This window comes from Selaginella moellendorffii, unplaced genomic scaffold (assembly GCF_000143415.4).
Source record: "Selaginella moellendorffii unplaced genomic scaffold, v1.0 SELMOscaffold_43, whole genome shotgun sequence".
Lineage (NCBI taxonomy): Eukaryota > Viridiplantae > Streptophyta > Lycopodiopsida > Selaginellales > Selaginellaceae > Selaginella > Selaginella moellendorffii.
This window is the reverse complement of record NW_003314304.1, coordinates 970,577-986,333: the sequence shown is the minus strand read 5'-3', so window position 1 is coordinate 986,333 and position 15,757 is coordinate 970,577. Positions and strand designations below refer to the sequence as shown.

Genomic DNA, 15,757 nt, shown 5'->3' with positions numbered 1-15,757 from the left:
TGAGTTAAATGTGTGGTATTTTTGGTTTTTAATTTTCGAGTATACAATAGGGTTCAAGAATGATGCTTAGGCGCACGACCATCACGGAGCGAGGTAGCATGTTCTTCGGCTGCTTGCCTGCTCTCTTCACAAGGAAGAAGAAAAACACCACTGAAATCGAGGATTCAGAGACACTGGTGATCGTCAACAACAAGCTGTGTCCAGGGTTGAAGAGCCTCTTGTCCGATGTCACGCTTCATGACCAGCCGAGCAAGAAGGAAGAAGCAGAGGTGACGCTTCCAGGGAGTGGAAGGGATCCCCGGCACCATGATCAGCCAAGCACCCGCCATGATCAGCCAAGCAAGAAGGAAGGGGCTGCAACGATGATGGCAGGAGAAGTCCAGTATGATCATGATTGCCCAAGCAACAAGGATGAAGTTGTACGAGAAATCGTGGTGCCAATCCAGCAGCAGAATCTTCTAGTGGCAGGAGAAGTGGAGAAGAACATGACCAAGAGATCCTGCTTCCGGCAATCATGTCCAGTCTCGGTTGGTGCAAAGAAGAAAAAGGTGAGATTTGCAGAAAACACTAAGGAGGGATATAACATGTTGTTAGATCCACTGCCGTTAGAGTTGCAAGTCCGGCTAGCGCAGCTGGAAGTGGACTTGGAGATGGATCTCCTCTCCGATCTCTACATGCTTTACGAGGCAGTGTTCGAGAAGAACTGGCGGGGAACAGCCATGTCCAGCAAGAAGCAGGCAGCAGAGGTGTGCAACGAGAAGAAGCGGGCACCACACGAATTGGGAGCTCAAATCTCGGCAGAGCTATTGGAAAGGCGCAGAAACCTGCTCAGCTGGAAGAAGCTTCTTCTCCACTCTCTCGACCCCGAGAATTTCCCGGACAACAACAGCGGAGTGAGTCCTCGCCGCTTCCGCCTCCGCCGCTGCTCAGATGATCCCGAGCTTGAAATTGGTGTGACAAAGTTGGAGCTGTGGCTGGAGTTGCGGGCACTCTACCACATCACCCGCTACCGGGACGAGTTTAAGATTCAAAAGAGCCAAGGAGATCAGACGCTAGACTCCACTCACTCTGTCGTCCGGATCTTGAACGCAAGCTATTTCAATCACAAGAGCAACTACGAGAAAAAGGTGAAGCTAATTGCGGATCTAGAGCACAAGTCATGAGCAAGAGTGTGCTTCCCACCTGATCCAGGTTTGTGAAAGCTTTCTCCTTCATACTTACACTTTTCTTTACAGTTAGCTAGCTGCAAAAACCAACCGAAGAAACACACATCATATAACAGATAACAGATGTAGTGAAGAGACACAAAACAAAGACAGGATTTCTTTTGAAGAGGAGTAGCTTGACAAGACAAGGAAGAGAGGTTGAAGGCAATTTTACAAGAATGCCGGGCGAGCATGAACAAAAACAAAACAATGCTGGAGAAACACATGACAGATATGGTCGAGATCAAACTTAGATCAAGCTTAGAAATGGACAGAAGCATGTCAATGAGGGAACACTGGACAAGCGCGAAGAAGAAACGAACTGAGTAGGAAACAACATGGACAAAGGCTAGATATCGATGTAAATGAGGAGAAAAGACACCGTGAGTTGTAAATTCGGGGAGAAGCTGCGGACATGTATGAGCACGATCAAGCAAAAAAAAAAGCTGAGTGGCAAGAACAAAATGAGATATGGAGGGACAATTACCACCACTGGACAAGCTGCGGACATTTATGAGCATGAAGAAGGAAAGAACTGAGCGGCAAAAGAGCCAGGAAAGGTAAAAAAAATGGACGAAGGCAAGTGTAGATATGGAAACATGTAGAATGGTACATTCAAACTTTCTTTTGTCACCGCGGGATTAGTACAGACGAATATTCACCCGTTCTGCTGTAAGTTAGTACTTCCTGTTTTGATCGCATGGAACAAGCTCTCACCTGTCGCTGAAAGGACTCGCTGGAACTCAAAGTCTATGTACGCGTTAGAAGTCAGAAAAACCCTCGTTGTCTCAATGTCAATCCCCGGGACAGGAGAAACATTCCAAAGCCGACACCTCGCTTCTCGATCCTGGAAGAAGCAGTGCAGAAGAAAAGTGATGAGACAAGAGAGCAAGCAAATCGAAGAGTAGAGAACTTACGAGGGAGCGAGCTTTCCCGGTACCACCGCACCATCGATGTCGATTGTGTAGCCGCGCTTGGATAACCTGGAGATCCTGCTGGTGTAACTCTCGGCCACTGACGGTTTTGCCACCCGCGCAGTTTCCCGGGTGCTTGAACTCCTCAATGCATGGCTGCAAAAAGCAAAAAGAACCTGGTCAAGAAACGATAGCAGGATCATATAAATGGTGATCTTACAGGAATTATCCCGATGCACGGCCCTCCCACTCACTCCCCAGAACCCAGCACGGTAGTCATGAACAGAAAAAAAGAAAGAAAAAACGATAGCAAAAGTGAGCTTACCATTAGTTTCCTGGATGATTCGGCCTGGCTAGTTAGTTCCTCACGAGCTCGTCCAGTATGGTTGCGCCGTTGATTGTCACAACCGAGTAGTGCTGCTGCTGGAAATGGAGCTTGCAGATGTCCTGGATGCAGCGCCTTAATTCCGCCACCCGACTTTGAGGAGCTCGTACTCTTGTTGTCCACCACCTTGAAGAACTGCGATGGCGACTCGTAGCTGAAGAGCTGGTGGAGACACGGCGCCAGCAGCACGGTGGGGCTGGAATGGCTCGAGGGAGTGGAGGCGGAGGAGCCGTGATGGAACTCGGGAGCCTTTGCTGTTGCTGGTGATGTTGTCCGTGATGCGCTTTTGGAGATGGAAATGAGCTGCGTGATACGAAGCTGGAGGAACTGGCGAGGTCGAGGAGTTCATCATCATCACCACCATCTGTGTGATCGATCCCGGACGCGTTCTTCATCGTCGACCCGCCGCTGGAACGATACGGGAACAATGCCAAGCTGCTGCTTCCTCTCGTGCTCGACGTCGGCAAGCGCGAACTTGGAGTTTTCCACTCCAGGAACTCGCCAAAGCTTATCACGATCGAGTGACTCGTTTCATCGTGCCCGAGTTGCTACAAGTGATGAGCACGGCCATCAGAGTTACCTCGTCGGGAACCTCCATTCTGTGGTAAAGCCCCAATCCACTGTAGGAAAAGGCCGCCACAATTCCATGCTCCGGTTCGACGACAGGTCGGTGTAAGTCACGGTGCTTCTCCCTGGCATTCTTTCAAAGAGAGGTGTCAAAATGCCCATTTGAGGCTTCCTTTTGCGAGTACGCGCCTATAAGTGTGTTTGGATCTTCGGTGTTAAAGCTCTCTAACATGTCTTCCAGATACCCATTGCGGGCATATTTTGAGACTAAACTACCCCATGAATAAGAATCTATACAAGGCATTCTAGAAAAGAGATCTACAGCTTGTGATAAGAAATCGTTATTACCAAAACCAACAAGCATTATATTGCAAGAGATTAGATTTATCGAAAGCACCAAAGCAAACATCACTACGTCCTGCTCCATATGCCCATTCTGGGCATATCCGGCTATCCAAAAGGTCCAAGTCAGATCGTTTCTATCGGGGGAGTGATCGAAGGCGGTGTGGTGCTGGCCGATCTGCGAGACAGCATTCCACGAGACAGCGCTCTTCTCGGGGATGAAATGGAACGCTCGCATCGCGTGGTCGAGGGATCCCACCTGGGCGAATCCGGAGACGATAGTAGTGAAGTAGAAGATGCTCGAGCACGGCATTCTCTTGAAAATCTCCCGCTGGGCGAAGGCCTGGAGGATCAAATTCCACAAGACAATGTCCGTGTGTGGTATCCTGCGGAAGAAGAAGGCCGCGCAGGCCTCGCCCGAGGAGATGTCGAGGTTGGAGATCTCCACGGGTGTAACGGAGGAGAAGACATTGGCCTCGGCATCGCCCAAGCTCCCGCATTTGCCATACATGTAAACAATCATGTTGGAGAGGTATCGATTCGGCCAGTAGCTGCTCCTGGCGTGAGTGGCCTAATCTAGATCCATGTCCCCCTGGATGCCGTCCACGTGGACAGTGCGATGATTCGCATCTTTCTTTGCCCCGTGCGTCAAAGGATTCTCGGTTGGTTTCCAATGAGACGGTCTATTTTATTCTTCATGGCTTTCATGGCTCTGTGGTTATAGCATGCACTACCTAGAAATTGCTTAGCAAACACTGGGCTGTTGATTACAAGTTGCCCAAACTCCTTGAGTAAAAATGGAAAAGCATAACTTGATAATCAATCTCTACTACAAAAATCTTAGTAATGCAATATGTCTTGTAATCTGTGTACTCAGCTTCCTTGAGGAAGACTATACACATATTAACTTCTATCTTTCTTGATACCTCTGCTGAATACTCTCAAAGAATATCATTAGACCTAACAAAAAAGAAATGAAAAACAAATGGGCCAAGCTAATAAATGGAATGATAAGCTTGCCCATGCCATGTGTGACTAGAGTGCATCCAACAGATCCATTGCCCAGGCATTCAATGGACCATCATCAAGTAAAACCACCCTCCATGCAGCTATAAGCTCTTGTCAGATTAGTGGATTTGAAAAACACTGCAAGCTGCAAGTGAACTAAGGATTAGACCAACACTTCAATTTGATCTACAAGTAAACAAACGTTGGAGACTCAACACTCACTGAATCTAAGAAGGCTGCAGAGCAGGAGAATGCATCAGCCACTAGCCACTATAAGGATCCTCAAGGGCCTTGAGCCTGCCTACTCCTACCTCCAAGCCATACTCCATGCTCCAAATCTCTATGTTCCAATCAAAAGTTCTTTTGTGCTCTTAAAAGCTTCGTGCTCAACTCCCTCCAAGCTTTGAACTCCAGGACATCCCATGCTCCAAGATCTTTTCCTAGTGTCTGGGCCATGTGTTGTGATTTCATGATCAATACATGCAATAGTTTTTGTTTACATTTAATGCACATATACTATCAAACACACATATATGTATATGTTACTTAAATTTGATCTGTTTAATCTGGAGTTGTTTGACATTTAAATAATTTTATTGCCTAATTAATACTATGTTGATATATTGTTAAAGCAAAGAACATGATGATGGTGGGAGAGTATCATTATCATTATCCACACCTGAACCATAATCCAAATCATTAAAATTGAATGGAAGGCCATCCTCCTCCTCTTCCTCCACATCTTCCAGTAAATCTGGAAGAAAAGGTTTCAATGACACAAATTTAAAGCAAATCTAAGAAAGAACCCACAAAAACATTTAAAACCAATCACTAGCAAACCAAAACGCCTTTTAAACCCTAAGACCTAATCAGAGAATGTCTAGAATATACTTAAGTATATGCTTTATACCCTTTCTCTCTTTAAAGTAGAAAAAAAATGGCATATCTAATTAAACCTCTTTGTTGCTAAACAACAATCTATTTTCTTCTTATTATAAATTGACATTAGGCTGAAAGCTTAAATTTGATGAAACATGAAATTATATGGCATCTATGCACAAAGGTATGTGTAGTGCAATGTTCATATTATGGAGATATCATCCACTTATCGCATAATATCATCCACCTATTGAATAGAGCATCCATTGCAATGGGATTAACATTTAATGCTGAACCAATAAAAAAAATGCCACATAAACACTATATTGTGAGTGAAATATACCACTATATTTTTTACCCTTTTACAAATTGCACACCATAGCAAGCTTGCTAAATCAATTAAATGCTGTCCGCCAGAGAATCTCTGCAACGTTGGCATTCCGTCACAGCTCGTCACCTTCCCTGTCACCCGACATCAAATGTGTGCAAACGAAGCAAAACTCGTCTGGTGGAGCAACATACTGACAGCAATGGAGCCCTGAGTAGAGAAGACAATCCCCGCAAGGTCAAAAACCAAAAATCCAGAAGATCGTCAAAGAAAGCTGGAAAAACTTACCTTGTTTCCACAGTATCCCACAGCCAACGCAGCAAAATTTGAGGCCGTGGACGTGCCTGCAAAGGTTCTTGCGGATCCAGATGATGACATACACTCCCACCATTTGTTTGCTCACGAGTTCTCCGAGTTTCCGGGAGAAGCCATCGTCGTGTTGTCCGAGAGACAAGCCGAGATGGCCGGGGGCTTGGACATGGCAAATCCGCGAGCTTGATGGTAGCGTCGGAGCTAGAGCGCGGGATGCTCGGGGTCCAGGTGTTGAGAAAGTTTTGGTCCGGGGCACTCCGGCTCCTCCGGTGGAATACTCCTCCTCCAGTTTCGGAAGAACAAATCGTTGGCGATGCACCGCCCTGGCGAGATTGTTCTTCCGATGATGATGACAATGATGAGAGCAGCGAGGAGAAAGTTTCGTCGCCGGGATGAACAGCGGCGCCATTGAGAGTCTTGCGGATGAGCGACTCCCACTTTGCGACGGGGATGTTGTCGGCGGCTCCCAGGACGTTGCCGGCATTCAAAGGAACGAAAACCACCGAAAAACTCTTGAGTTCTCGAGAGTTTGGTTTAAACTCTCGAAAAAAAAAAACTCTCTCGAGTTTCGCTTACCCGATCACGTACATATGCACGGGTGGATCACTTTCGAAGATCAAAATCGGGTCTGGAGACTTCCCAGATCTTCCATATCCTGGACAAAGATTTCGCGACTGCTAAGCAAGAGCTCCTCGCAAAATCGAATTTTGAGAGACGTACTGGTAGTCTAGAGTGTCGACAAGCTGTGTCCACAGCGTCCTCGCGCAGGAACCACAGTGTTTGCTTGAAAGACAAAATAAAAAGTACTAAAGATCCATATTTAGATTTTTCTCGAGACCTGTCGTTGGATACATCGGGGGCAAACTTCGCAGGCTTGAGCCCAACCTCATGCTCACTCGAATCTGAGGAAGAACACGAGCAAAAGTTTATGGAAAGTTTAGCATTATATTCGTGACAAGTTGCCATCGCCGCTGCTTTGCATGTCGTCGTGGTCGTCGTCTTCGTCATTGAACGCGTCCGACCCGGGCAGCTTGCGAAGAACTTGTCGGGGCCAGAAAAGCTGCGAAGAAATTAAAAAATAAATTGATCTTTAAATCTCTCTCGCAAGGAAGAAAAATTTCTCAAACTCGCTTACCTCCTTCGCATTTGTTCTTTGAGGCATTTTTCTTCTTCCAAAAGTCGTGAGCTTCTACCGAAGAAACGACCCATTTTTCCTTCTTTCTCTAAGCTAGACACTGAAAAACCAATTTTTTGCCTTCCCTCTGAAACGATCGAGATTCCCTGCCACGAAATCGCTCCAAACTCCGTGTCGATCGATTGGGATTCTTTAAGGCAGCGACCACCAAGACACGAAGCTTTAAGATCAACGAAATATCACTTAATCGAGCTAGAGATAGCTAAGTTAATTAATTTTAATTCATTCATTTGTTTATAGAAAAGGAACATTAGGTTTGGGAATATCCTAGCTATTCTAAATATATTCTTTAGGTTAATCAACAAAATAAGTTCATATTATTGAAGGGGTGTTAGTAGCTTTTTAAGATTGAGAAGGCCGACAAGGGCCATGCACGAGATGGAATCCCACTGCGGCATTCTATCAAACAGCCACTTTGCATGTCCAAACCCATCAAAGTGGATCTTGGCCTGGAGCATGGCATTCCACGGCACAATGTCAGCCTGTGGCATTCGATCATACGCAGCTTTGGCGGCCTCCATTTGCCCGTCTTGGATGTAGAGCGTCACCAGCGCTGTCCAAGACACCACATCCCTCTTGGGCATTCGATCAAACACTCCCTCTGCCCGATCGAGCTGCCCCATCCGCCCAAAGATCGCCAGCATCGCCGTCCAGGAAACCATGCTTCGATCGCTCATCGCATCGAACATAGCCTTGGATTCCTCCACTCGCCCCATCTTCCCCAATCCAAACAGCATCGCGTTGCGCGAGATCGTGTCGTGCTCGGGCATCGCATCGAAGAGCAACCGGGCATCGTCCACTCGGAGCTCCTGCCCCAGCGCCGCCACTATCGCCGTCCACGACACCACATTCCTCGCGGGCATTCGATCAAACACCGCCGCCGCGATCTCGAGCTCGACCCTGCCCGCCGCCGCCTCCACCATCGCCGTCCAACACACGAGATCGCGCTCCGGGATGTGATCAAACAGCGCCTTCGCGCGATCCAAATCCCCTTTCCGGGCATAGCCCAGCAGCATCGCGGTCCAGCAGACTAGGTCGTGCTGCGGCATTCGATCCAGCAGCGCCGCCGCCTCGTCCATCAAGCTTCGATCCGCGAGACCCCCCAGCATCGCGCTCCAGGAGATCTCGTTCTTGGCGGCCATGGAATCGAACAGCTCGCGAGCCTCGCGCAGATACCCCGCGAGGGCATATGCGTGGAGCATCGCCGTCTCGGCCACCACGTCGCGCTCCTGGCCCAAGCTCTCGAAGAGATTCCTCGCTAGAGGAATATCCCCGGCCAGGGAATATGCCACGATCATGCTGCTCCACGCGATCGCATCCGTGGCAGGGATCCTGGAGAGCAGCGACTCGGCCTCCACCACGTGGCAGGCCCGAGCGCAGGCGCCAATGAGGGCCGTCCACGTCACCACGTCCCTGTGGGGCATCTTGTCAAACACCTCCTTGGCGGCCGCGAGATCCCCGTTCTGGGCATTTGCTGTGAGGAGGATTGTCCAGGAGAAGAGATTGGGGCGCGCGAGCGAATCGATGGTATGGAAAACCCGACGCGATTCATGGGCGCTGCCGCACTTGCCATACGCTTGCATCAGCAGATTGGCGAGGAAGACGAAGTGGGGGCGGTAGCGGAGGTCCAAGATCCGCGAGTGGAGGCGGCGGGCGAGCTGGAGATCGTCGCAGGAGCGAATGGCGCGGACCAGCGACGGCAATTGCATTCCACGCGCCGGCGGCGCGCGATGCTGTGCGCAAGCGAGGCCCCTTCTTCTCTTGCGCGCTCATGCCCTAATCGAATATGCCCTTTTCCGTTGCGCGGGTTCGAATCCCTTTTTTCTTACCCTAATCGAATATACTATTTGTTGGAACACGTCGCCATCGTTTTGCTCTGGAGGCGGCAAAGTTTCTTGGATCTATTTGAGTTTGTTGGATGCATTTGACAACACACTAGTTTACCAACCTCGGAAGTTTACTGCATCCAACAATTCCGGCAATCGATCGGGGAGCTCCAGGCTAAAGCCAAAGTTTTCACCACCATCGAGGCGAAAGTTGCATAGAATTTCGCGCGAGCTTTGCCGCTTTGCCGCTCCCTCCAAGCTCTTTCGAACGAGCACTGATTTGTATATGGCAATTCCAGCCGGGAGATCCCAACCAACTCGGAATGGTTTCTTTTGCATGCCTCGGTGGAAGATCACAATCCAACAACGCAAAAGAAACCCAGCAATGCAAAAACAATGAAGTGTATAGCGTTGATAATCCATGGATCACGTTGATTGATTGAGCGACTGATTGATTGATCCAAAGCTTTCTCGAGAATCATGAGAGCAAGTGTTTGAATTGAGAGACAAGAACTTTGGCAGAGCACGGAGAGGGAAAAATGGCGCCGTAAAACCAACATAAAAACCCTTTGCTGTTGCTGTTGCTCGTTTTTCACCGCCCTAAAAACACCATCGCCAGTGGCGTGCGCTGTTCTCCATTTTCCAGGGCGCGCCAGGCGAGAGGAAGAAGAAGAAGCCACTCCAGGTACGACTTTCTCCTTGCAAAGATCATCCACTTTGTTCTAAAAGTTTCATCCTTTACCCCCTTTTCTTGCATGTTCTTCGCCAAGATTTATGCCATGCATCATACCGTTCTTCCCCTCTCCGCGCGAGCACCCGATCCGGCCGCCCTGAGCGCCAAAATCCGATTTTGACGACTTGGGTTCGCTCCCCGGCCGCCGCTCCCCCTGCCCAACTGGATCTGCGAGCGAGAAATCGGCTGCACGGGTGAGATCACACATGGTCGGGTCGGTTCCATCCTCTCGGGCAGACGCTGGAGGGCAGCTGCTCCGCGAGCTCGAGGCGCTCAGCCAGGCGCTCTACAAGGCCAAGGGCAGCAGGAAGGAGCCGCAAGATCGAGCGCTGCTAACATGGCACTCGGACGGGGCCGATCTTCCCGATTTCTTGAGCGATCAGGGGTCTGTGCCAGCGGCGGCAGTGACGCAGCAGCTCCCAATCGCCCACCAGCGCAAGAAGAAGGGCGGCAGCCTCTGGGACTGGAAGCCGCTGCGAGCTCTGGCGCACATCGGCCAGACGAGGTTTGGTTGCGAGTTCGTTGCCCACGTCCACGGGATTAGCAAGCTCCCAACATCGCTGGAGGGCCTTCGTCTCCAGGTCCGGCTCAAGCACAAGGAGAGCGAGGCAAGAACAGTGCCTTCCCTGGTTTTCAAAGGCTGTGCCGATTTCGAGGAGGCTCTCCGGATCAAGTGCGCCGTCTATGGCAGCTCCAGCTCCAGCGGTGGCGTTCGCTACACGTCCAAGACCTTCACTCTCTCGGTCGTGGCTCCTGATGCTAGCGAGCTCGAGCTCGGCAAGCACAGGCTCGATCTCAGCCGGATCCTCCCGGACGATAGCTCCGCTCGGGGATCGGGGAAGAAGAGCAGCTGGAACACGAGCTTCAAGCTCTCCGGGAGGGCCAAAGGTGGGATTTTGGTGGTGACTTTCGGGTATGAGATGGATGAGAGTGGTGACCCTGTTCCATCGTCCACGGATGCTGCTACTACCGGGAAGTTCAGCTCGCACTCTCCGCCGGATTCAAGGCTGGTGAGGTCCTTTAGCAGCTTGCCGAGCTCGCCGCAAGGTGTGATCGCTCTCTCCGGTGTGAGGAAGCAGCAGCAGAAAGGTGGCGGAGCTTCTCCCGCGCAGTCGGAGCCCGAGTACTCGATCGACGTGGAGAATCTAAACCTTGACGACGATGATCCGGAGGAGGAGGAGGACACCGGGACAGCCATGACGATGAGCTCCAGCTCGGGGCTGCTGGCGCCGGATACTCCTGGGAGGCAGCAAGAACAGGAGCTCAAAGAGTTTAGTATGGAGCAGTCGGATGATCGAGACGAGGATGACGGCGAGGCGGACTTCTCCGTGGTGGATCAAGGCGTGGAGGAGTCGTCTCGTCGAGTGGAGGAGAGTTTCTTCGAGGAGGACCGGAGCTTTCATCCCGAGAGCGAGGGTGGCGAGCTGGACGACGAGGCCGAGAAGTTCTTACACATGCTGGGAACGAGCTCGGACGACGAGGGAGAGATTTACAGCTGCTCGCCGCGGGGATTGCTGCTGCGGCAGTTCGAGGAGGAGCAAGCTCTGCTCGGGAGGAACTTTGGAGGTGGAGGAATCGTGGCGGAGGAAGAGACTTCTACTGTTCTTGTGCCTTACTCTCGACCAGCGATCGAGCAGCAGCAGCAGCAGCAGCAGCAGCAAATCCAGGTTGGAAGCTGGGGCAGCGAAGAAGACGACGATCTCTCGGCCTTCATGGACGCGGCGGAGATGGAGCTCCAGAAGGCAGCACAGGCAGCGAGGAGCAAAGCTCGAGCAAAGCTTCTCGAGGACGCCGAGGCCGAGGCTCTCATGCAAGAGTGGGGTCTCAACGAGCGAGCTTTCCAGAGATCTCCTCCAAAGCACGCGGGGGATTTCTCGGCAGCCAGCGCTCTGGCGGTGATACCATCCGAGCCTCCATGTCTCGCGGACGGACTCGGCTCCATGATTCCAACTCGCGACGGTGGCTCGCTGCGAACGATGAATCCGATCCATTTCCAGGGAGGAAGGAACGATGGCCGGCTCGTTCTCCAGGTCTCCAAGCCAGTGGTGGTGCCTGCGGAGATGGGATCGGGTGTTTTGGATATCTTTCGCAGCCTCGCAGCCGGTGGATCCGAAAACATGGCGCTCCAAGTCATGGAAACGATGCCTCTCGAGGATATAACCGGCAAGAACATATACCAGATAGCTATGGAGGGTCAAGCTTCACTGGAAGGAGCTCCAAGGTGCGATTTCGACGATGCATGGTTGATGGTTTTACTCATTCACGTTTGATTTCGCAGGTATCCAGCTCTTGGTGGTGGACAAGGCAGTGGTAGTAACAGGCTAGCTCTCGAGTATGGGCATGGTGGAAGTGGTGGACTAGAAGTAGCCAAGAACAGCTCTGGAGCCTTGTTTGATCAGAGGAGATATGGTGGAAGTGGTGCTTCGCCGAGGCCGCGAAGCTCGGATGATACTTTCATGTCGCTGGAAGATCTGGCTCCGGTGGCGATGGAGAAGATCGAGGCTCTGGCGATGCAGGGGCTCAAGATCCAGTCGGACATGGCCGAGGAGGAAGCTCCATACGCGATCGAGCCAGGCAGCAGCAGCAATCTTTTAGAAGGTGGCGGGAGTGGAAGTTTGAGGTTGATCGAGGCAGCACCGGGGCAAGATCACGGCAGTGAGAGTGGATTGATGGCCATGTCGATCTCGCTCGACGAGTGGATGAGGCTGGACGCTGGAGTTTACGACGAGGCCGAGACGACGGACAAGACCAAGGCTGTTCTTGCAGCTCACCACGCCGCGCATTCCACGGACATCGTCTTGATGGCCAACGCGAGCGACGATCACAGCAGCAGCGGCAGTAGCGGCAAGAGAGTGATGGATTCTTCTTCTTCTTCTTCGCAGGATCAAGGTGGTCTCATGGGTGACACACTCACGCTCGCCATGCTCGTCCAGCTCCGTGATCCTCTCAGGAACTTCGAGCCAGTGGGAGCACCGATGATGGCATTCGTCCAGGCGGAGCGAGTGCTCGTTCCTCCTCGACCAAAGATGTTCAAGAGAGTCTCGATCCAAGGCAACAGCGAGGTGGACGAGGAGGAACTCCAGCAACAGCAGCAGGGATCATCATCGCAGTTCAAGATCACTGGAGTTCATATGGCGGGTCTCAAGTCGGGTGATTCGATCGAGGGTGGCAACGGCAAAAAGAGGATCTGGGGGACGCAAAAGCAGCAGCAATCCGGGTCGCGGTGGCTGCTCGCTCACGGGATGGGAAAGACTGGAGGTCCCAAGCATCCGCTTCTCAAGACTTCCAAGAATCCTGGAAGTGTTGTTCCACCTCCGGCTGTCGCCGATCAAGCTCCCACTCCAGCTCCAGCTCCAGCTCCGGCGAAGAAGAGCAGCAGCGGCAAAGGTGAATCTCTGTGGAGCATCTCGGCTCGCGTGGGTAGCAAAGCCGCCGCTGCCGCGACATCATCCATCACCCGGAATCCAGACGTCAAGTTTGGAAGCAGGCTCTCGCTGGGGAAGAAGAAATGGTGATGGATGACGAACTTGTATAAGCTGTGGATTCTATTAGATTTAAAATGAAAAAACTATAAATTATAAACATATTTAGAATTTATAAACACAAAATTAATCTAACTAATGCATGGTCACAAAACCCGTTTAAGACTGTCTTGGTTTCTTGTTGCTTGGAAGTTCCATTTGTTTTTGAAAGCCGGCCTAGCTCAGCTGGTAGAGCGCAAGGCTCTTAACCTTGTGGTCGTGGGTTCGAGCCCCACGGCCGGCGAAGGCACAGCAATGCTCTTTTTGCTCGTCGTTAGCGCCATCGACTAGGTCTTTGACCAAAGTATATGCTGCGCCAGATTCTTTACCCTATCCCACATGCCGGGGCGTGGAATGAGGGCACAAGAGCAGTATATAAGGTAGGGCCTGGGGAAGTGATCCATACTTACCTGGACGGGGTCTATTGGTGATCATGAAGGCCAATGGCCTAGGTTCGGCCTTCCCATTGCACTTCGGCTTGGCCGGCCTACCATCTTCCCAAAGTGGAGGAGTGGACGTCGTAATTTGTGGAAGTTGAGGGCTCGCGTACGCGCGGCCCTCTCCAAATTCTTAAGTCCTAAGATAATTCTTTCAGCGTAGGCTACTTAAGATGGATAATTCTTTCAGCGTAGGCTTTTCCAAATTCTATTTGTGAACTCTTCTTGACAAGGTAAAGTTCTTTCGTCTCTCAAATTTTCGAAAACACGCCTTACCTTGCGAGCCTAATAAGAGAGGCCAAGGCTAAAAGACCTAAGACTTACGACACTGATTCAGCAGAGCAAGATCAGTGCGCTGCTGGATTTGCTCGTCACAGGTCCTTTCTCATGGCCCGTCGTCTCTCTCTCTCGGCGCTTACCGTCACCGCTCCCTGGCCGAGATGGCTCGAAAGAATAGCTGGAGATGGCGAGGCAAGCCCCGGAGATGGCGAGGCAAGTCCTCAAGGAGCACGACGCCGAGTTTGCGAGAAGGCCCCACTACTCCTTCGTGCCTCGCCTGCCTCCTCAGCCACAACTTCCAGGACCTCATCTTTCGGCGAGCGATGGAAGATGCTGCGGCGAGTGAGCGCCGCGGAGCTCTTCACGGCCTCCAAAGTCAGCCACTTGGAGCTGGGAGCGTTTGGATCGATCGTCGAGTTGATCTCAGCTCCATGCTGCACGAGTACTTCACGAACCTCATGACGAGCGTGTTGATCGGGAGGAAGTTCTACGGTACCGACGAGCCCCTCACTCCCGAGGCCGAGGACTACAAGGAGTCGGATCGTAGCGAAAGAATCCAGATGGCTCTTTGCGGGTGATTACATCCCTGCGCTGCAGTGGCTGGACACGCTCAGGACGCAAAATCGTCTCAAGAATGAGGTCTTACCAGCAAGAGCTCGCTTTCTCAAAGCAGTCATCGAGGAGCACACGGAAGGCTTCGATCCAGGAAATCCCCGGGACTTTGTCGACGTGATGCTGACTCTGGCAGGCGAAAACAAGCTCAGCGACAACCGCTGCTCCAGGTAGAAAGAAAAAGCTTACCTTGTTCTTCGTACTTTGTTCTTTCTCACGTAAGCTTGCGGCAGTCTAACTTCCAGGGCGACGATCGAATGGGCCGTCTCGGAGCTGATCCTAAACCCCAGAATCCAGGAGAGAGCTCACGAGGAGCTGGACAGAGTCGTGGGAAGAGATCGCTCTCTGGAGGAGTGGGATCTAAAAGACCTGCCTTGCATCACACCACAGTCCTCGTTAACGTCTGGGCAATCCATCACGACCCAAGCGTCTGGAGCGACCCCGAGCTCTCCCCCCGAGCGATTCCTGGGCAGCGACCACAGCGTGCTGGGGAATGACTTCGATCTCCTGCCCTACTCGTCGGGGCGGCGCCGCTGCGTCGAATCCCCGTGTCAAGCTCACCTTCGCCTACCTCTTGCATCGATGGAGCTGGCGATCGCCGCCTGGGAAGAGCGCGCAATTGTCTATCGCTAAAACCCTAAGATCCTCTCATTTTGATTTCAAATATTTATAATTATTAAGATATAAAAGTAAATTGCCTATAAAACGGTAATAAAATTAATAAACATTTAACCCAACCACTAATTGTAATTAAAAGTAAACCCTTAAATTATAAAAAGGTAAAATTTCCTTTTCTTGCTAGTATAAATAAATGGCCCAAAACCACAAATGTTTCCATAGGTTTGAGTGAGAGATGGCGATCGAGAAGCCTGTGACGATGCTAGAAAAGGTGGAGAATTTCACGGCCAAGGTATTGACATGGGTGGATACGAAAATCTTTTTCAAACCCCCTCCCAAGCCGATGCCCAGCATCTGCGATCTTCTCCCCGAGATCAAGCCATGGTGCGCGGTTTGCAAGGAAAAGTTCGAGCTCGATAGCGCGGTGAAGCAGATACCGTGCAAGCACTGTTATCATCTGGAATGTCTTCGCGAGTGGATGGAAAACAATGATTCGTGCCCGATGTGTAGCGCAAAGCTCCCCAAGCCCATTACCTTTCGTGCGATATGGAAAGCAGTGGAAGAGGAAACGCGCTGGTTAGGACAGTAGATTTACA

General features: G+C 51.1%; 3 protein-coding genes, 1 long non-coding RNA gene and 2 other non-coding genes across 6 annotated transcripts; 5 read left to right on the top strand and 1 right to left on the bottom strand.

The window, feature by feature from the left end:
* Nucleotides 1-1,795: 1,795 nt before the first annotated feature.
* LOC9646827 lies at nucleotides 1,796-2,584 on the bottom strand. Its single transcript, XR_002993547.1, has 3 exons — nucleotides 2,340-2,584; nucleotides 2,123-2,275; nucleotides 1,796-2,052 (listed from the first exon to the last, which is right to left on the bottom strand). It is a non-coding gene; the product is annotated as an uncharacterized LOC9646827 (long non-coding RNA).
* A 6,848-nt stretch (nucleotides 2,585-9,432) lies between these two features.
* LOC9646825 (protein PLASTID MOVEMENT IMPAIRED 1-RELATED 1) lies at nucleotides 9,433-13,311 on the top strand. Its single transcript, XM_024685046.1, has 3 exons — nucleotides 9,433-9,646; nucleotides 9,732-11,915; nucleotides 11,973-13,311. Exons 2-3 carry the CDS (start codon nucleotides 9,901-9,903, stop codon nucleotides 13,207-13,209), a joined length of 3,252 nt encoding a protein of 1,083 aa, XP_024540814.1. The 5' UTR covers nucleotides 9,433-9,646; nucleotides 9,732-9,900; the 3' UTR covers nucleotides 13,210-13,311.
* A 75-nt stretch (nucleotides 13,312-13,386) lies between these two features.
* TRNAK-CUU lies at nucleotides 13,387-13,459 on the top strand. Its single transcript has one exon. It is a non-coding gene; the product is annotated as a tRNA-Lys (tRNA).
* A 158-nt stretch (nucleotides 13,460-13,617) lies between these two features.
* On the top strand, nucleotides 13,618-13,778 carry LOC112349906. The gene has a single exon (XR_002993554.1). It is a non-coding gene; the product is annotated as a U1 spliceosomal RNA (small nuclear RNA).
* An 859-nt stretch (nucleotides 13,779-14,637) lies between these two features.
* LOC112349871 (cytochrome P450 98A2-like) lies at nucleotides 14,638-15,176 on the top strand. The gene is made up of 2 exons (XM_024685048.1): nucleotides 14,638-14,713; nucleotides 14,777-15,176. The coding sequence occupies exons 1-2, from the start codon at nucleotides 14,664-14,666 to the stop codon at nucleotides 15,174-15,176; spliced, it is 450 nt and encodes a 149-aa protein (XP_024540816.1). The 5' UTR covers nucleotides 14,638-14,663.
* A 220-nt stretch (nucleotides 15,177-15,396) lies between these two features.
* On the top strand, nucleotides 15,397-15,750 carry LOC112349843 (E3 ubiquitin-protein ligase RZF1-like). Its single transcript, XM_024684965.1, has one exon. It carries the CDS (start codon nucleotides 15,397-15,399, stop codon nucleotides 15,748-15,750), a length of 354 nt encoding a protein of 117 aa, XP_024540733.1.
* Nucleotides 15,751-15,757: the final 7 nt, after the last annotated feature.

Bases quoted from the DNA above. Each gene is read 5' to 3' on its own strand.
- LOC9646825 (XM_024685046.1), top strand. From the start codon at position 9,901: ATGGTCGGGTCGGTTCCATCCTCTCGGGCAGACGCTGGAGGGCAGCTG. The intron at 11,916-11,972 runs GTGCGATTTCGA...TTGATTTCGCAG, and splicing joins TCACTGGAAGGAGCTCCAAG to GTATCCAGCTCTTGGTGGTG.
- LOC112349871 (XM_024685048.1), top strand. From the start codon at position 14,664: ATGCTGACTCTGGCAGGCGAAAACAAGCTCAGCGACAACCGCTGCTCC. The intron at 14,714-14,776 runs GTAGAAAGAAAA...AGCTTGCGGCAG, and splicing joins AGCGACAACCGCTGCTCCAG to TCTAACTTCCAGGGCGACGA.
- LOC112349843 (XM_024684965.1), top strand. From the start codon at position 15,397: ATGGCGATCGAGAAGCCTGTGACGATGCTAGAAAAGGTGGAGAATTTC.